The sequence below is a fragment of the Astatotilapia calliptera genome, chromosome 7 (genome assembly GCF_964374335.1).
Source record: "Astatotilapia calliptera chromosome 7, fAstCal68.1, whole genome shotgun sequence".
NCBI classification, from domain to species: domain Eukaryota; kingdom Metazoa; phylum Chordata; class Actinopteri; order Cichliformes; family Cichlidae; genus Astatotilapia; species Astatotilapia calliptera.
This window is the reverse complement of record NC_137428.1, coordinates 40,120,112-40,135,460: the sequence shown is the minus strand read 5'-3', so window position 1 is coordinate 40,135,460 and position 15,349 is coordinate 40,120,112. Positions and strand designations below refer to the sequence as shown.

The following is a 15,349-nucleotide window of genomic DNA, read 5'->3' as shown; positions in this document are numbered from 1 at the left end:
CATACGATCAGTTTTTATATCATTAGAATAAGATAAAGTCAAACTATAATAAACTGATAAGCTCATGTGTTTGTACTTCTGGGCTGTTAGATAAGCATGAAGAAAACAGGGTTATATGTCAGAACAAAGTACAGTTTATATTTAAGACGATTTTCAAAATAAATGTAATAAAGAAGGAAATAAAGTTGTTTAAATCAGAATCTGAACTGCTGTTTATAACACGATGTTGTACTGAGTTAAGTATGTTTTTAAATGTCTATAAAGGCAGTTTACTTCCTCATTTTATCTGTTAGGTGGACATACGTGTCTGTGACTTTCCATTTCTGTCATTTTACAAACAAAAACAGCTTTAAACTATTTAACGTTCGCAGTTGCATCATTTAGCTTTCAATCAACTCTGTTGTCCAGATGCTGATTTATTAAAAGTGATATTTTTCTATTACAGGTGAAATTTTGAATATGTGAGTGACATATATTAATACAGGTACAGCTAATCAGCACAGTGCGAATTCTCTAATTACTTTGCAGTTTTTTCTTTTAACTAAAATTACGACTTTATATTATAGATTTATATTTAGTGTGTTGAAACAGTCATAAAAACAAAACCATAATCTCATGTTAACTTAGGTTGAATCAGGGGCAGTTCAGTTTTACATTCAGTCACAGAGTAATTAGACTTGTCAATGTGTACACATTTTAAATGGAGGCTGTTATCCTATATACTCATGTTTATATACATGCATACATACATACATATATAAAGTTACAGGTCAGAGGTCACGTGCCACCTGTAAAGGTAATCCCTGTGAGGATTAAAGACACAGGACACAGGGCGGCATAAAGGAGCAGTACGAATTAAACCAGGACTGTGGATCATGCAAAGCTGTTCTGTTGGAGGAAAGCAGAACAGCTTAACCTGAAGTTAAGCTTTCAGACCTGAAGCCATCTTTCACGTGTCATTGCTGTTGATGTTGTGTGGCAGAGCAGCAGCCTGACTGTGTACATCCTTATCTTCTTCGTATACACTCTCTATGTTGTGTTCGTGCGGGTGATGCAGAGTTCCCTCCTTCGCTGCTCCCAGTATCTTGAACCCCCCAGGATTCAGAACCACAACACTCAGCGTAAACAGGTGGCTCATCAGATTCCCATCAGCAACTCAGAGGGAGGCGACTGAACACATGAAACCACAGCTGAAGATGTTTTGCGATGCTGAGCGGAGATAGGAACCTCAGGCGTGTGGTTTGGTGGGGGCGGGGGAGAGCTTCTTCTCCCAGATAAGGTGCAGCAGAGAGAGCGCAGCACCGTCCTAAGACTGAAGACTTGTGCTCTTTCAGCACGGCAGCTTCCTTAAATCTTCACCTCCATGAACGTTGTGGAGGTGCAGGCAGCTGCTACTGCCCCGCCTTGTGTCGCTGCAGTCGAAGGATCGCACCATCTCCTTCTTCCTTCCATGATTTTCTCCAGGTTGCCTCCTAAAAGCCGAAAACTGCACGTTAACCACAGCTGCCACCCACAGATGCATTCGAAAGCTCGACGCCCCACCAACACCTCACCTTCGTACCCACCGGGTGTTATCTCCACCCACCACTGCCTCATGATACACAAATACAAATAGCATATAAACACAGTCAGTGCAACAAACTAGGAGCCAAATATCTGCTGAGAACCCAACACCAGTGGCCACAGCTAGCCTCATCTGAAGCTAGCCCATTTTTAGCCTAGCTGTTTATTATACAACATGAATACAGCACCTGTACACGTTACCTTAATGACAAAAAAGATGAAATTACATTAGCGTAACAGCTAACTATCTTTGCTAAATGAGCAGGTTCTCCCTCCCGTGGAGATTTTTAGAAGGCAGATGAATCCAGAAATCTTTAAAGGAAGTTAAAGTCTGATTTCTTCTACATGTTCAGTTTTTAACATGTTCAGTGTTTGCTCTAATCATTGGTTGCGTCCGTTGAGCAGCACATTTCTCTGAGTCATACTCTCGTGTGCTCTGTCACCTCCTACCATACTTTCCCCCCTTAATAAATTCAAGTCAAACAGGGTAAAACCCCTGTTGGAGCCACCTTCCACCCAGCCTCACCCAGTCAGTAGTTCCCTGGTCTTGATTTAAGTTGTGTTTCCTTTTCATTGTGATAGTTTCTATCATCTTCTGCATAAAGTTGCATAGCTTGTGGCTTTGAGGTAATTTTTGCTTGTTGACAGGAGAGTAGGCACCCAAACAAAGGTGTCATGTTAACTGCAGGTCACCCCGTTGACAGCCATCCTCTCCTTCTCCATCACTGGCAGATGTGAGCGGATGTCAGAAACGTGGCTCACAGTTTTAACAAGCCCTGATAAAATAAAGTTTGTTGTTGTGGGATGGAAAAACGATCAAAGATTTTGATCAAATCAAACTACCAACAAACTGTATTTTTTCCTGTTGGGGCCACGGTCGCACCGCTGCCCTGGGAGGTTGTTTGAAGCTATGACAGTTTTCATGGCTCAGCGATGGAACAGCTGTGATTTTCCATCTAGCGCACTTTTATTTTGTTGTTAAATACACAAAACTGTGAAATACACTGAGTCTGAAGTGTTAGTTCAGTCAGAGTTGAGATCCATCATACACACATACATACATTTTCCCCGTTTGTATTTTGCTGCAATCAACATGATTTTCAAACTAAACTTATTTCAGTTTGAATGTTGTTTCATGCCGGCACCAGGATACTCGAGTCGTGAAAAAAGAGGAAACTGTTCTATCACAACACAAACCGTGACCTTGTTTCTGTTGTTGAGTGACTCGTTTAGGTGCCAAAACTTAACCAGGCAACGAACACAAGTGCAAGATTACATTTAGTGTTTCTCCGGCTCAGAGTTGAAGAGGTTTGTGAAGCGTCTTCTTTTTGCAGTTTGTGTCTTCGTTGCACAGTTGTCATCTCCCACCATGCCTGCAACTTTGTAACTTCAAACTGCAGATTTGCTGGTTGTTGTGGAGGTTAAACCCCGCTGGTGTTCCTTGAGCCTCTCTGAATAGTCATTAGTGTTGGATTTTTCCAGTTTTGTGCATTTTGAACCTCATGAGTTGTGCTGCTGAAGCCTTTGGAGGCTTAAAATAAACCAGTGCTGCTTCAAACTTTAACCCCTTTTCTCCTCCGACTGCGGTGTTTGTGCAGTTCCTGCTGCCTTCATACAGTCGACTCTACAGATTAGAGGTTGAGGCAGCAGGTATTGCACCACAGTTTTCCCAGCATGCCCTGTGTTGCGACCTGAAACATGCAGTGCGTCTGGCCCTGTAGCTGAGAAGGAAACAGAGCAAACCACGCTGAGGCTGCGGGCTGCAGAGAAACTAAATACTCATTTAGGGAAACAGAGAAGTTGTTGGTGTGAGGGGAATGAAGCAAAACTGCAAACTGACAGAAATCTGAACTCCTGACGTCAAAGCTGATGTCTTTATTTTTTCTGTGAATAATGGCGCGTTAACATATGACCAAGTTCGGGGTGATCGGCGACCTTGCCTCTGAATTTGAAACTCGTAGTAAACTAAAACAGATGCTGGCCTCATTTGAAAACAAACCAGAGTAGACAGGAAGTGGTTTGTAGGTTACTGGTTAGACTTTCAGCTCCATGGTTGCTGTTTGGCAAAGGTTCGCTCAGAGCTGCACAAACTTCACTCTCTCTCTCCTGGAAAACAACAGGTCTGCGCACAAAGATGGCTAGAAAAGATAAAAAGTGTACAGTCTGGTCACGGCAGAGAGAACATTTCCCACAGACTGATAACTGCTATTTTTACCTTCTGGCTCTTTACATCCGGCGCGTTGAGTTTATTTATACAGCAGATACGTTTATAGTCTGTGCAGCTTTTGTCAGCTCTAAGTCTGGACGAATAACAAACCCCCAAAACAAACCTTAGACACAAAGCTCCACATCGCCTCACCACTATCGAAAGAATTCCTGTTTTCACTCTTTTCCGCCTCCCAGGACACTCAAGTTTGACACTCTGAACATTTGATTTGAAGTCAATATACAACATAACACAAACACTTGTGCCACACTTGTGCCATACCGTGGGTCCATCCCCCTGCATTTTTGCTGCTTTTAGAGTTCGTGTTCACCTTTAAACCAAAACATCAGCAACTCTATACAGGTGTGCCACACACCTGTATAGAGTTGCTGATGTTTTGGTTTAAAGGTGAACACGAACTCTAAAAGCAGCAAAAATGCATCCATCTCTGCTGTTATTCTCTTGCCAACACAACAAAAACAGAGACCTGGAATCATCACCGAGCTGCTGCAGCATCTGTCTGACCCCAGATCAGCTCCATCGCTCATTAAATCATGAGTGAGTCTGAATGTTCAAGACTTAACTTCAGCGTTGCTCATTTCTTCATGTTTTTGGGGCAAGTCTCAGCCCTCTGCGGAGGAACGTTTTATGTCTGTCAGTCAGTGAGATCACACATGAACAGGTGGGATGGATTTCATGAACCTGGCCACAGTTCTGGTTGTATGACTTTATGGGGACTTTCTGAGGGCAGGCTTGTAGGTGGGGAGTGATTTGGGAGGGGGGGTCTGCTCAGGGGGTCTTTAGATGACTAAAGTTGGCATGTGTGAATGTAACCAGAGGGAAACATGGTTTAAATATATGCTAAGAATGTATTAATAACTTTCACCTTAATGAGCTTGTGAAGAAGAAGCTGTTTTCCTCCATCAGCGACTTTGAGCACTTTCTTCACACCTTCATCTCAGGTCGCTGCTCGGGTGTCAGTCTGTGGTTACTTTCAGGACTGCAGCTGGTCCAAACACTGCTTCTTCACCTCCAGTCACTTTTAGAGTTCTCTGCTTGTTTTCCAGTCATTACTCTGCACCCGCTCATTGCTCTGCTCTCTGAACTTGCACGCTCCCACAGATGTCAGAGGTCTGATGGGGCGACGGTTCTGATCGAGGTCCAGGTTAAAACATCAGCTTGTCACTGTTTCTGCTCTGTGGAGGGACCGAGTCTCTACACATCAGCATACTTTTACACCAGACTGAGCACTGATTGTTTGTTGTATTTTTTTTCCTTGTGTTGTTTTTATAATGTTTTTTTAAGCTTTTTATTATGCTATTAGTTGTTTGATGTTGTCTGGTTTGTTTGTTGTTTTTTGTGATGTTTGATGATTGATCTAAGATGATTTTCTCCTGTCCGAGACAATAAAGTAAAGGAATATTAATTGTTCTTTGAGCTGCCGCTTTTTATTTTACATTTGCTCAAAAATAAATGAACTCAAACATGTTTGCTCTAAATGTGTCTATGTGGGCTTAATTTCATTTGGTGTCAAAAAATGTTGTTGTGTCCATGTGACTGAGCCCTGAACGTTCCTAATAATCTGTCATCTGAGAGTTAACTGTCCGTCAGCCTTCTAACCACACAGACCCCGCAGTCTCCAAATCAAGGATGTTTTCTGATTTACAGAGCGTCCTGTAAGACCTCAACTACCCAGCATCGCCCCCGCCTCCTCCTCCTTCCTCTGCAGACTAGCCACTCCTCCTTCCTCTCTCCCAGCCTGCTGACGAGAAAAGCTCTCAGCTGGTGTGACGGCGGGTTATGAAAGAGCAGAGCGGCAGGTGAGCGTGTGTGCAGCTGGACGGAGACTCGGTGATGAGATGCAGTTCGGCTGGAGGATCGCCGTGATGCTGCTGCTGCTGCCAGCTGTGTGTGAGGCTCAGAGCGGAGATGGAGACCCCGACATGGGTAAGAAGATTTTAAAACATGCGGTTAGCACAGGAATGTTGGGGGTGATTTTTTTACATTAGTATCTTTCACGGAAATACAAATACAGAAAAAATATTAGAAAATGTAAAGTTTGGATCTTTGATGGGGGCTATATTTGCAGCACATATTATCTGAGATGAATTATTGCACCTGTGGAGCACTTACCTGAGCATAATGGCTCAAAATTAAAAAGCTTCATGAAGAGACTCTTTAAAATCCTTAAATGACTTTGCGCTCAAGTGTGGTTACCGTTAATTTCGAAGAAGCGTGAACAATTTGTATCTCTTAAGACAAAAACAAATGAATAATCATCATTTCAGGAGTTTTATGAGACACTCACTTCAGCTTTGGGGCACAAATTCGGAAGAAAAATGAGACACCTGTTAAGTCCCATCATCAGCTTTCGATATCCGGGATTGATTTAATAATCAGCCTTCTCGTGCACATCGGCTCGTAGGCACAAACAAAATCAGAAGCAGTGATGTTATCAGCGTGACAGTTGGGAGTAAACACAGCTTCGTCTCTGTGCTCGTGGGGCTGCGCTGATGCTCTGCTTTTTGTTCCATCAGAGCTTCACTCGGTTCAGTTTCTGCACCGCGGTGGACTGGATCAGGTGCTTAAAATTCCTCCTGTGGTTAAATCTTCACACATAGCTGACAGTTTAGAGGTTCTGCTTAGTGCATGCAGTTTTAGTGTACTGGCAACACCCTACGTAAGCCATCCATTTAGCAGTAAAAACACATAAAAGCAGTTTATAATAAGCAATGGTATGAATAAAGTTAAATGCACGTATTTAAGGTGAGCAAGGACACTGTTCGGCGTTCAGGCAGTTAATGCGAAGTAAAGCAGTGACTATAAATAACTGCAAAGTCAGGAAGAAAAGTTGTGGTTATTTTAACAACTTGTATAACACGATTTAATCATGCTGGCAGCTTCAAAGTGTTGTGGTGTTGAACATGGTTGTAAGGTCAACATGTCAAGTCACTGGTAAGATTTTGTCATGCAGCATATTGTGTTTGGTAAACAGAGACATCTACAGCCTCAGCGTTTTCTCCTTTCTCGCGACCCAGTTTATCGTCCTGGGGTTGCCAGAGTGAGGGCGGGGGGTCTGGAGCCTAACCTAGCTGTCATAGTGTGAGAGGCTGCTACAGGTAGACAGTGCTAACCTCTGCACCCCCCCCCCCCCTCTGCTTAAATGCTTCCAATTAGTCTTATAATTAAAAACTGAAGAAAATTCGGTATTCATTTTTATGCAGATGATGCACAGTCAGTTTTCCTTCAACGAGTTACTACAGAATAATTATTTTTGTGTTGCATCCCTAAAATCAAAGAGAATTAGTTATTTATACTGTGACAAATTGGAATAAAAATGTTCTCAAAGCACTTCATACTGTAGTGACAGGCAGCTGCAGAGGCAGGGTTTCAAAATTATGCTGATGGTGCAGTTATCTGCGTATCAGGAGGGACTCCAGTGTGCTGTTGAGTTATGTGATGGTTTCTCAGTAACCTCTGATTAGAAAGAAATCAATTCAGCAATTTGGATATAGTCTATCACAGCTTTCATGCTATGTCACTGTTTGGGTTAAACAAGTCAGCAATAAATAGTGTTCATGATGCAAGATATTGGACCAGAAGATAATAAACTGGCATCACCATGAAATTCAAAGTTTTACATTTTAATAAATTAAATCACCCACAATCTACTTAATCAACATACTTAACCACAGGAACAGTCAGTGGGGCTTTGAACAAGCAAAAAACATTTATTTAGTCTTTTTTCACTCTTAAAGATCTGAAACACTCAGAGATAAAAGCATAAACTGGTGTTAATGATAAAGACAAATATTTGATCAGTGACATGGAAGTTTTTTGATGTAGTTTGCATTTATTTCACTGCTGTTTCCCTTCCTGATTGTTTTCATGTCTGTGTTGGCATGTTGTATGTAAAGCTTAATCTTAAATCAGCTTAAGGCACATGGGCTGCAAATCAGCCGTGGTTAGACATCTTTGGTAGTATATGATATATATACTGCTAACTGACAGAAAAAAAAAGTTAAAAGACAAGAGTGTAATACTCAAAAAGTGGAGAAATGTCTGAAAGTGTTTTTCATCTCAGAGCCCAGAATCAGCTGCACGTCTCACATCATGATGAAAAGATGCAATTTGACCTGCAAGCTGCTTGAAGGCAGAAATGATGACGAGGATGATGAAGAGGGTGGAGGTGATGGAGGCGACAGCATTGAGAGGATGACCCTGTGGTAAACCTTTGATATAACGTTCAGTACTGTGCTGCATGTCAGAGGAAATTCAGATACTGATGCAGGTCACTGCTCTTCTGTTCAGCTACCTTCATTATGACAGCAACGTAATGGAGAAGTGCATGGAGACATACAGTGATACATTCAGCTCCCCAGACCTGAAGCCCTTGTCGGAACTCAGGCTGACCGTCCACTTAAAGAGTGGCGGCAGGATTTCACAAAATCTCTACCTGAAGAACATAGGTAAACATGTCATCTGGTTACATTTTCAGACTTTACAAATGCTTCTAAACATCAGTAGCTGCCTGGTGAAGAGTCACCACTGCACTGCCTGTCAGACTTCATGTTCATTTCCTTTTTTCCAGTATAGAAATGTAAAAGTCTTGAATTCTGCGTGCCCAAAGCTGCTATCATTACTGTCCTCTCTCTGTGTGCTGTCCCTGCAGTTAAACCAATGAGTCCTCAGGTGTTTAACATCACCTTCCAAGAAGAGTCTAACGAGGCTAAGATTTGGATTCAGATCCCGTACCAAAAGGACTACCTGAAAGTGAAGAACCAGGAATTCCAGTTTCAGATCGAGACAGCTGGGGAAATCATGGTACAGTGATCTAAAAAGTATAGCTCAGAAGTGCAATCTCACATTCTACTTCAAGACTTTCAGGTTTTCGCTATAACATCAGACATAGTTTCTCCTAGAGAGACTGTTGTATTGTGGGTTGTTTTTAATGTTAAACAATCTAATGAGTAAATCTTTCAGTGTTTGGTTTGCCCAGTAGTAGTCTCTGAAGTTCCTGTGATATTAACTGTAATGCAGACAAATCTGAGAGCATCGTCTTACCTTTTCTCTGGTAGAAAGCACCTGGTTCCAATCGAGGTCAAATTGATTTCCACAGTTTCTCACACAATGATAAATTTTAAGCACTCTCCTGATAATTTAATGGTTCCAATCACCAGTTTTAAACCTTATTGTGTAAAATATGTTGTTTCTTTTGAAAACTGTAGTTCCAGTAGAGTCAAAAGGGACCAGCGCTACATTACAGGTCATCTGGAATTTAATACTTGTCCTATCTTGTATGAGGACGTGCTTCAACATAAAAAGACTGTTTTACATCAACAATATCATACAATGTTTTGCAATGACTGAAATGTTTTCTTTTCTCTCTGACCACAGATTCAGAACACCTCATCCCAGGACTTCATAAATATCAACATGGGATACCTTAAAAAAGGCTCAAAGTATTATGTCAAAGTGCGGGCGCGAACACTCCCAAAGATTTTTCAGGGCACGTGGAGTGAGTGGAGTGAAACGTTCACTTTCCTTACCCCTGGTAAGAACAATAGTCTAGTCCTGCTGCACAACCTTTTTTAAACACTGATATCAGTAATGATCTGTGTTGTTCTCCTTCCTGAAGAAAACCTCCAGAAGCAGACCAGTGGAGTACAGGTGGAACCGTACCAAGTCGGAGTGTGTCTGGTCTCTCTGCTGATGGTGACCTTTAGTATCATCATCATCATCATCCTCTGGAAAAACAAGTATGACGTCTACTTTCTGTCAGAACAATCTGAGTAGTGAGTTCCCTTCACTAAGTTTCTTTCCTTTTTATTCCACAGGATATTTACCTACATGTGGCCAAGCATCCCGCATCCTAAACAGACTCTGGTGCAGATCTGCAAGCCAAACAATGTGAGTTATTCTACTGTCAGATAAAAAATAAAAACACTGCAAAGCAACATCAGGTCACGTGTGAGCGACAGGACCAGTTGTAGAAATCACAACACAAAATCTTACTTAGATGAGATTTCAGGTGGTGGTACCCCTACCAAAGAGCAATTGTAGTCAAAACTGTGGCATCAACATAGTAACATAAACATTCATATTGATGATACTTTTTTATTGACCAACTTGCTGAGCTATGCTGAGCACATCAGCTTATAAACACAGTTTGTAAAACCTCAAGCATTGCTTTGTTTGATGTGACACCAGGATTTTACAGCACAGTGAGCGGTGCATCGGTTGTACTGATTAATGCTGACATTGCACTCTTGACCTCTCTGGTACAAAAGATATCAAACAGGCACTACAGGTTCATGAAACTCATTTTGACATGAATCTTTGGAACTTTCAGTTTGACTAATAAGAAGCACAAAAATTAGCTGTCTGCAGCAGACATTTAACTAACTGTGTGAAATTCTGGCGTGCCTCTGCACAGCCCGTTGGTTTTTGCTGTTTAACATTGTGATTAGTTTTTTTTAGAGGTACTAGATCAAGCTGCTTTTAACTGTTGCACCGTAGGGTAGTTAAAACCAGTGAATTTACTTGTAATTGTTAAGACAAAGAACATGACAAAGGAGCTTTTGATTGGCTGTAGACAAATATGATGTCATTCTGGTTTTGCAGCCTCTGTTGCTGACCTTCAGACCTGAGGTGCTCAGTGATCTCAAAGTCTACCCCGTGGAGACGACAGCACGTGAGGAAACAGAGCCTGCGATCAGTCCTGCATCTGCTGCTGCTTACAGCACTCAGTCGAGCGAACCCTGCTCCACCCAGAGCTTAGATTGCAGGAGTACTGCCAGCGCCAGCACCGAGGAGCTGGAGCTCTCTGCCTTGTTGAGCAGGAGCTCGTCTGAAGCCGAGGACAGCCTGTCGAGCTGCAGTCCTTCCCCCATCGACATCCTCCAGCTTGGGGAAAGACCCGAGCAGCCTGAGCAACAATTTGAAGTCAATGACTTTGAGGTGTTTGGAGCAAATCGACAGGAGGAGGCTTACGTCACCATGTCCAGTTTCTATAAGATCAAGTAGGTGATGCAGTGGTGAGCAAACAGGATCAGAGACTGTACTTATCAAACTTCAGGATGCTCTAAAGCAAAGGGCTTCCAACTTCACGAGGTCTTCAGAGCAAAGTGAAAGAACAGAAAGACAAACATGCTGCCTTTTTGTCCGGATGTGCCTATCTACCACTTACATTTCACCTGGATTTCAATGATGCTGGACCTCTGTCCAGAGAACGAGACATCTGGCATTCATTACCAAAAGAAAAATCACTGAATGGAGTGCTGAAGTTTGGTTCACTTTACAGAAATCAAGCTTTTACTGGTGAAGTATCTCATCTGGATTCCCATTTGCGCATAAACCTAAGAGGATAAATTCTTTTAGGTTTTGTCATCTTTTGACATTTATTTTAACTCCATCTTGGAGTTCTGTAGCAAATATACACAAGAATTACTCAGTTTCTGCTATGACGTTTGGTTCAGATGTTCCCATCAGGATGAACAGTGATAACATTTAGTAATTTCACACCATCCTCAGTTCATTATGTTACACATCCATCACTTTGTCTCTGCTACACTCTGAGTTTAGCAGAGTTTTTTAAGTGTAGCAGCCTCAACAAGCTGCTAACATGAGTGGAGACTCTTATTCCCCATTGCCACTAACATGGAATGGGTTCTTTTTCTGATTCATGAACATATTTTTGCATCTTTTGCACCAGCATTTTAACCCAAAATAAATCGTCTCATCTTTGTATAGAAGCTGGCTCCCAGCTGGGACTTAAGAAAAAGGTTTTGAAGTGCTAGCCGTGATAGGATTAGTGGGAGTGTCACATTTTACAGGCTGTAAAGCGAGAATAGACAGCATGACAACATTTGGTATTTGGTGACAGGGTGAAGAAAAATTCCCTTTTCATAAGACAGTGGTTCTTAACCTTGTTGGAGGTACCGAACCCCACCAGCTTCATATGCGCATTCACTGAACCCCTCTTTAGTGAAAAATAAAATGTAATTTTTTTTTTTTACTGGTGCACAAAATGAGCCATGCATGTCATGGCGAAGGCTCTGCCGAACCCCTGAGACCGACTCACCGAACCCCTAGGGTTCGAGCGAACCCAGGTTAAGAACCACTGTATAACAGAAAGCCTCAGCAGAATCAGGCTCATGTGCCGCCATCTGCTGTGACTGGTTGGGGGTGAGGGGAGTCTCCATCATTGACTCGTTTAAAAAAAAAAAAAAAAATCACCAACGTGTAAATTTGTCCTCACTTTGGTGTTTCTCTCGCTTCCTGTGTCATTTTCTTGGACAGTCAGCCATCAACAGGCTTGCTAAGAAAAAAAAAACAGAAAAAGGAAAAAACGTTTTTATGCAGTGGAGCTGCTCACAGCTCATATTCAAAGACAGCAAAACACAGCCTGTGGTTAATTTTTGTGACTCATAAACCAAAAACATTTGAGACAACTAAAGTAACGATGTGTTACACGTTATTCTAACAATATGAACTTAGTTCTGCTCCTTTATAATCGGGTTTATTTTAATATGTTTAGTCACTGCTGTTATTTTTAAAGTGATAAATTGGCTGTTATTCTTGTGCTTGTACTAACAGATTTTTTTTTTAGCTTTAATCTTTCACTTGAACCCAAAATGTAGCTTTGAGTAGAGCAGGCTGTTGACCTGCAGCTCTGAAATACAGGATTTATTTTGTTGCTTTGAGGCCAAGTGTGTTTTCATGTTTTTACTGACACACCTCCACATGTAGTCATTTGTCGTTGGAGGAATCATATATACCTGTGTTTTTGCCTGTTTTACTACATAGCATAGAATAGTGGTTTTCAGATAAAACTACCTTCCAGGCATCCCAGCGTCTAAGTGATCACTTTATCTTTTAACTCAGCATTATGGATCGTGTTGGCTGCCTGGGAGGTGGTGAACTGCTTCAGTTGACAGATGAGAGAGAAATGAAAGTTTCTTTGATATTTAAGAGTGTGGCTCATCTAAAGAAACCCTTTAAACCCCCAAAGTACATCTATATTGACCCAGTGTACTACCTAAATGACCAAAACACCCAACTGAATGAGCCTTCAAAGCACCTAACTGGTTGCTAGATCAAAGCTCCTACTTTATCCATCTAAAGGGCCACAAGAAATAACAAAAATATTACTAGAAGCTCATACTGGAGGCCATTAAAACCACATAAAACATCCCTGATACCTCCTGTGTAACCACGATCCCTGTAAATGAACCTGAGTACGTTCTCAGTGTCCAAAAGGAGCCACTACAATTAAACAAGGAACCACAAAGAGACCTATACAGAAGAACCACCTAAACAATCTGTGGAACATTGTTATTGGTTAAAAGGGCCTGTAAGATCTCTACAACCTAAACCTTGAGTCCTTGAGTCACATGACCACAACCTGAAGAACTCTTGGGACCTGCTTTTTATTCTCCAGGTCTTGTAGAAATGAATTTAATTAAACTTCGGCTTATGGATTTACTCATAAATTCTCAGTGCTCCATCTCACAAAAACTAGTCTGGTATAAGACCTGTTTATCAGATTTTTCAATTTTTCACCATCTGTATTTTATTTTTTTCTCATTCCTCAACCAAAAAAATCGAACAACACCAGTGAGGTCATTTAAAGCTGCTTGTATCTAAACTCATCTGCACTTAAACTCTTTGGGAACTGAAACTCATGCTGCAGCGTTCACCATGCATATCAAACAGGATCACATGTAAAGCCTCCTAAAGCTCATCTGAATCATAGTACAGCACTCAAAGCTTTGGGGTTACTTAGAAATTACCATGTTTTTGAAGGAAAAGCTAATTTGCTTTAATTTACAGTTAAGTGAACATAAATATTAACTAACTGAATCCTTAAACAGATTTTTTTTATTGGAATATCTACATCAGAGGCAAGCAGTGCAGGTTTATCACATTAAAAGGCTGACTCATTGTTGGAAAAACCGTCCAATCATGTGGGTAAAGGTGCTGTACTACTTAAGTAGTTACACACTGGCAATCTCCTCACATCCTCAGGCCACTAGGGAAAAATGTGCATATTCACTTGTTTGGCAAGTGGTTGCTAGCTGTTGCTGGGTGAAATCAATTGCATGGTTGCTTTGGTCACTAGCAGGCTGCTATGGTCGCCTGCAGTTTGCATGGAAGACACAGACTTGTCTGCAAACACTCTCCAACTGCTTTCTGAGTGGAAATGAAAATGAAGTCTGACACAAACTGCAAACGGAGAATGTTTGAATTCAGAGTAAAAGTTGTGCCTCAATCAACACGATTCAAAAGGCAAAACTTTTATTTTGAAGGGAAACTTGCGCTGTTTCCAGTTTGTGTCTGACTTTTTTACACTTTTACTTCTACTCGGCAAGTAGTTAGTAAATGTTTGCAGAGAAGTTGGCACCCTCCATGGAAACTGAGGCGGCCGCGATAATCTGCAAGTGACCAAAGCCACAGTCACAATCAGCAACCTTCAGCAGCTGCTCACCAACCGGGCAGGAAATACACATTTTTCCCGAGCAGCCGCTGGTTGACAGTGAGTAACTCACTGGTCTCTAGGCCTGTATGACTGTGGCTTTAGTTTCACAGCAACTGCCAGCAACCAACAGCAACCACTTGCCAGCCGGCTGGGGAATACACCTTTTTCTCCTAGCAACCTGTGGTTGCTGGGGGCCTGCCACCAACCGGTCTTAGCAGTGCTCTCTTGAGAGTAATACACACCAGTGTTATTTGGTTTGTTTTCGTCTTGTGGCTGCAAGGCATCACCTTCATTTCTTAGAACACGCACACAGCCTGAACACATTCTTCTTTTGGCCATTTTAAAGCTTCACATCTACACAGAAATGCTCCAGAGATGCAACTAGCCAGATTTAGTACATCTATAATCAGTAAAGCAGTTTTTAGGTGTGCCATCGTGGTGGGAAAAGGTTTTTCTAATAATCAATAAGCCTCTTAATATTATAAAACTCCTTTAGAGAACATCATGTGCCATTAGAACACAGATGATTGCTTAAAATGGGCCTCTTTACACATACATAGATATTCCATAAAAAGAATGATTAGTTAGATAGAAATTACACAATTAATTAGTATTTCTACTTTAACATCCATTTATGACTCTCTCAATCAGCTTTTCTTCCTGAAAACATGAGGTTTCAAAGTGATCTCCAACTTCTGAGCAGTCGTGTACGTCATGTCCACGCAAGCTCAGCTGTCTGTAGGCGGGTTGTGGATGCGTTGCTGTAGCAACTGTTTCTGTTTGTAGTCATGGAGATGCTAAACCCAATGCTGCTGCTTCAATATCTGACACAACCGACCTCACAATGGCTGAAACAAAAACAGGAATGTACGCTTTATACTCAGAAACAAGAAGTCTGTAATCTGTACTAAATACAACGTACATACTTTATGGAAATGTCTAAATGTACTCGTGTTGATGTAACGTGGAATTGTTTTTATTTAATCACAATGCATATCAGTGTATATAGTAATAAAGTGGAAAATGAAATCCTGCTGTTTCACTGTGATGTAATTAGTAATGAAAAATGTGCACACGATACAAAAATGATAAAAGTCGGA

General features: G+C 41.5%; 1 protein-coding gene across 1 annotated transcript; it reads left to right on the top strand.

Moving 5' to 3' along the window:
- Positions 1-4,256: 4,256 nt before the first annotated feature.
- Positions 4,257-15,278, top strand: il7r (interleukin 7 receptor). The gene is made up of 8 exons (XM_026174638.2): positions 4,257-5,716; positions 7,854-7,995; positions 8,081-8,238; positions 8,442-8,593; positions 9,167-9,323; positions 9,408-9,528; positions 9,607-9,679; positions 10,394-15,278. The coding sequence occupies exons 1-8, from the start codon at positions 5,629-5,631 to the stop codon at positions 10,793-10,795; spliced, it is 1,293 nt and encodes a 430-aa protein (XP_026030423.2). The 5' UTR covers positions 4,257-5,628; the 3' UTR covers positions 10,796-15,278.
- The last annotated feature ends 71 nt before the right edge of the window (positions 15,279-15,349 follow it).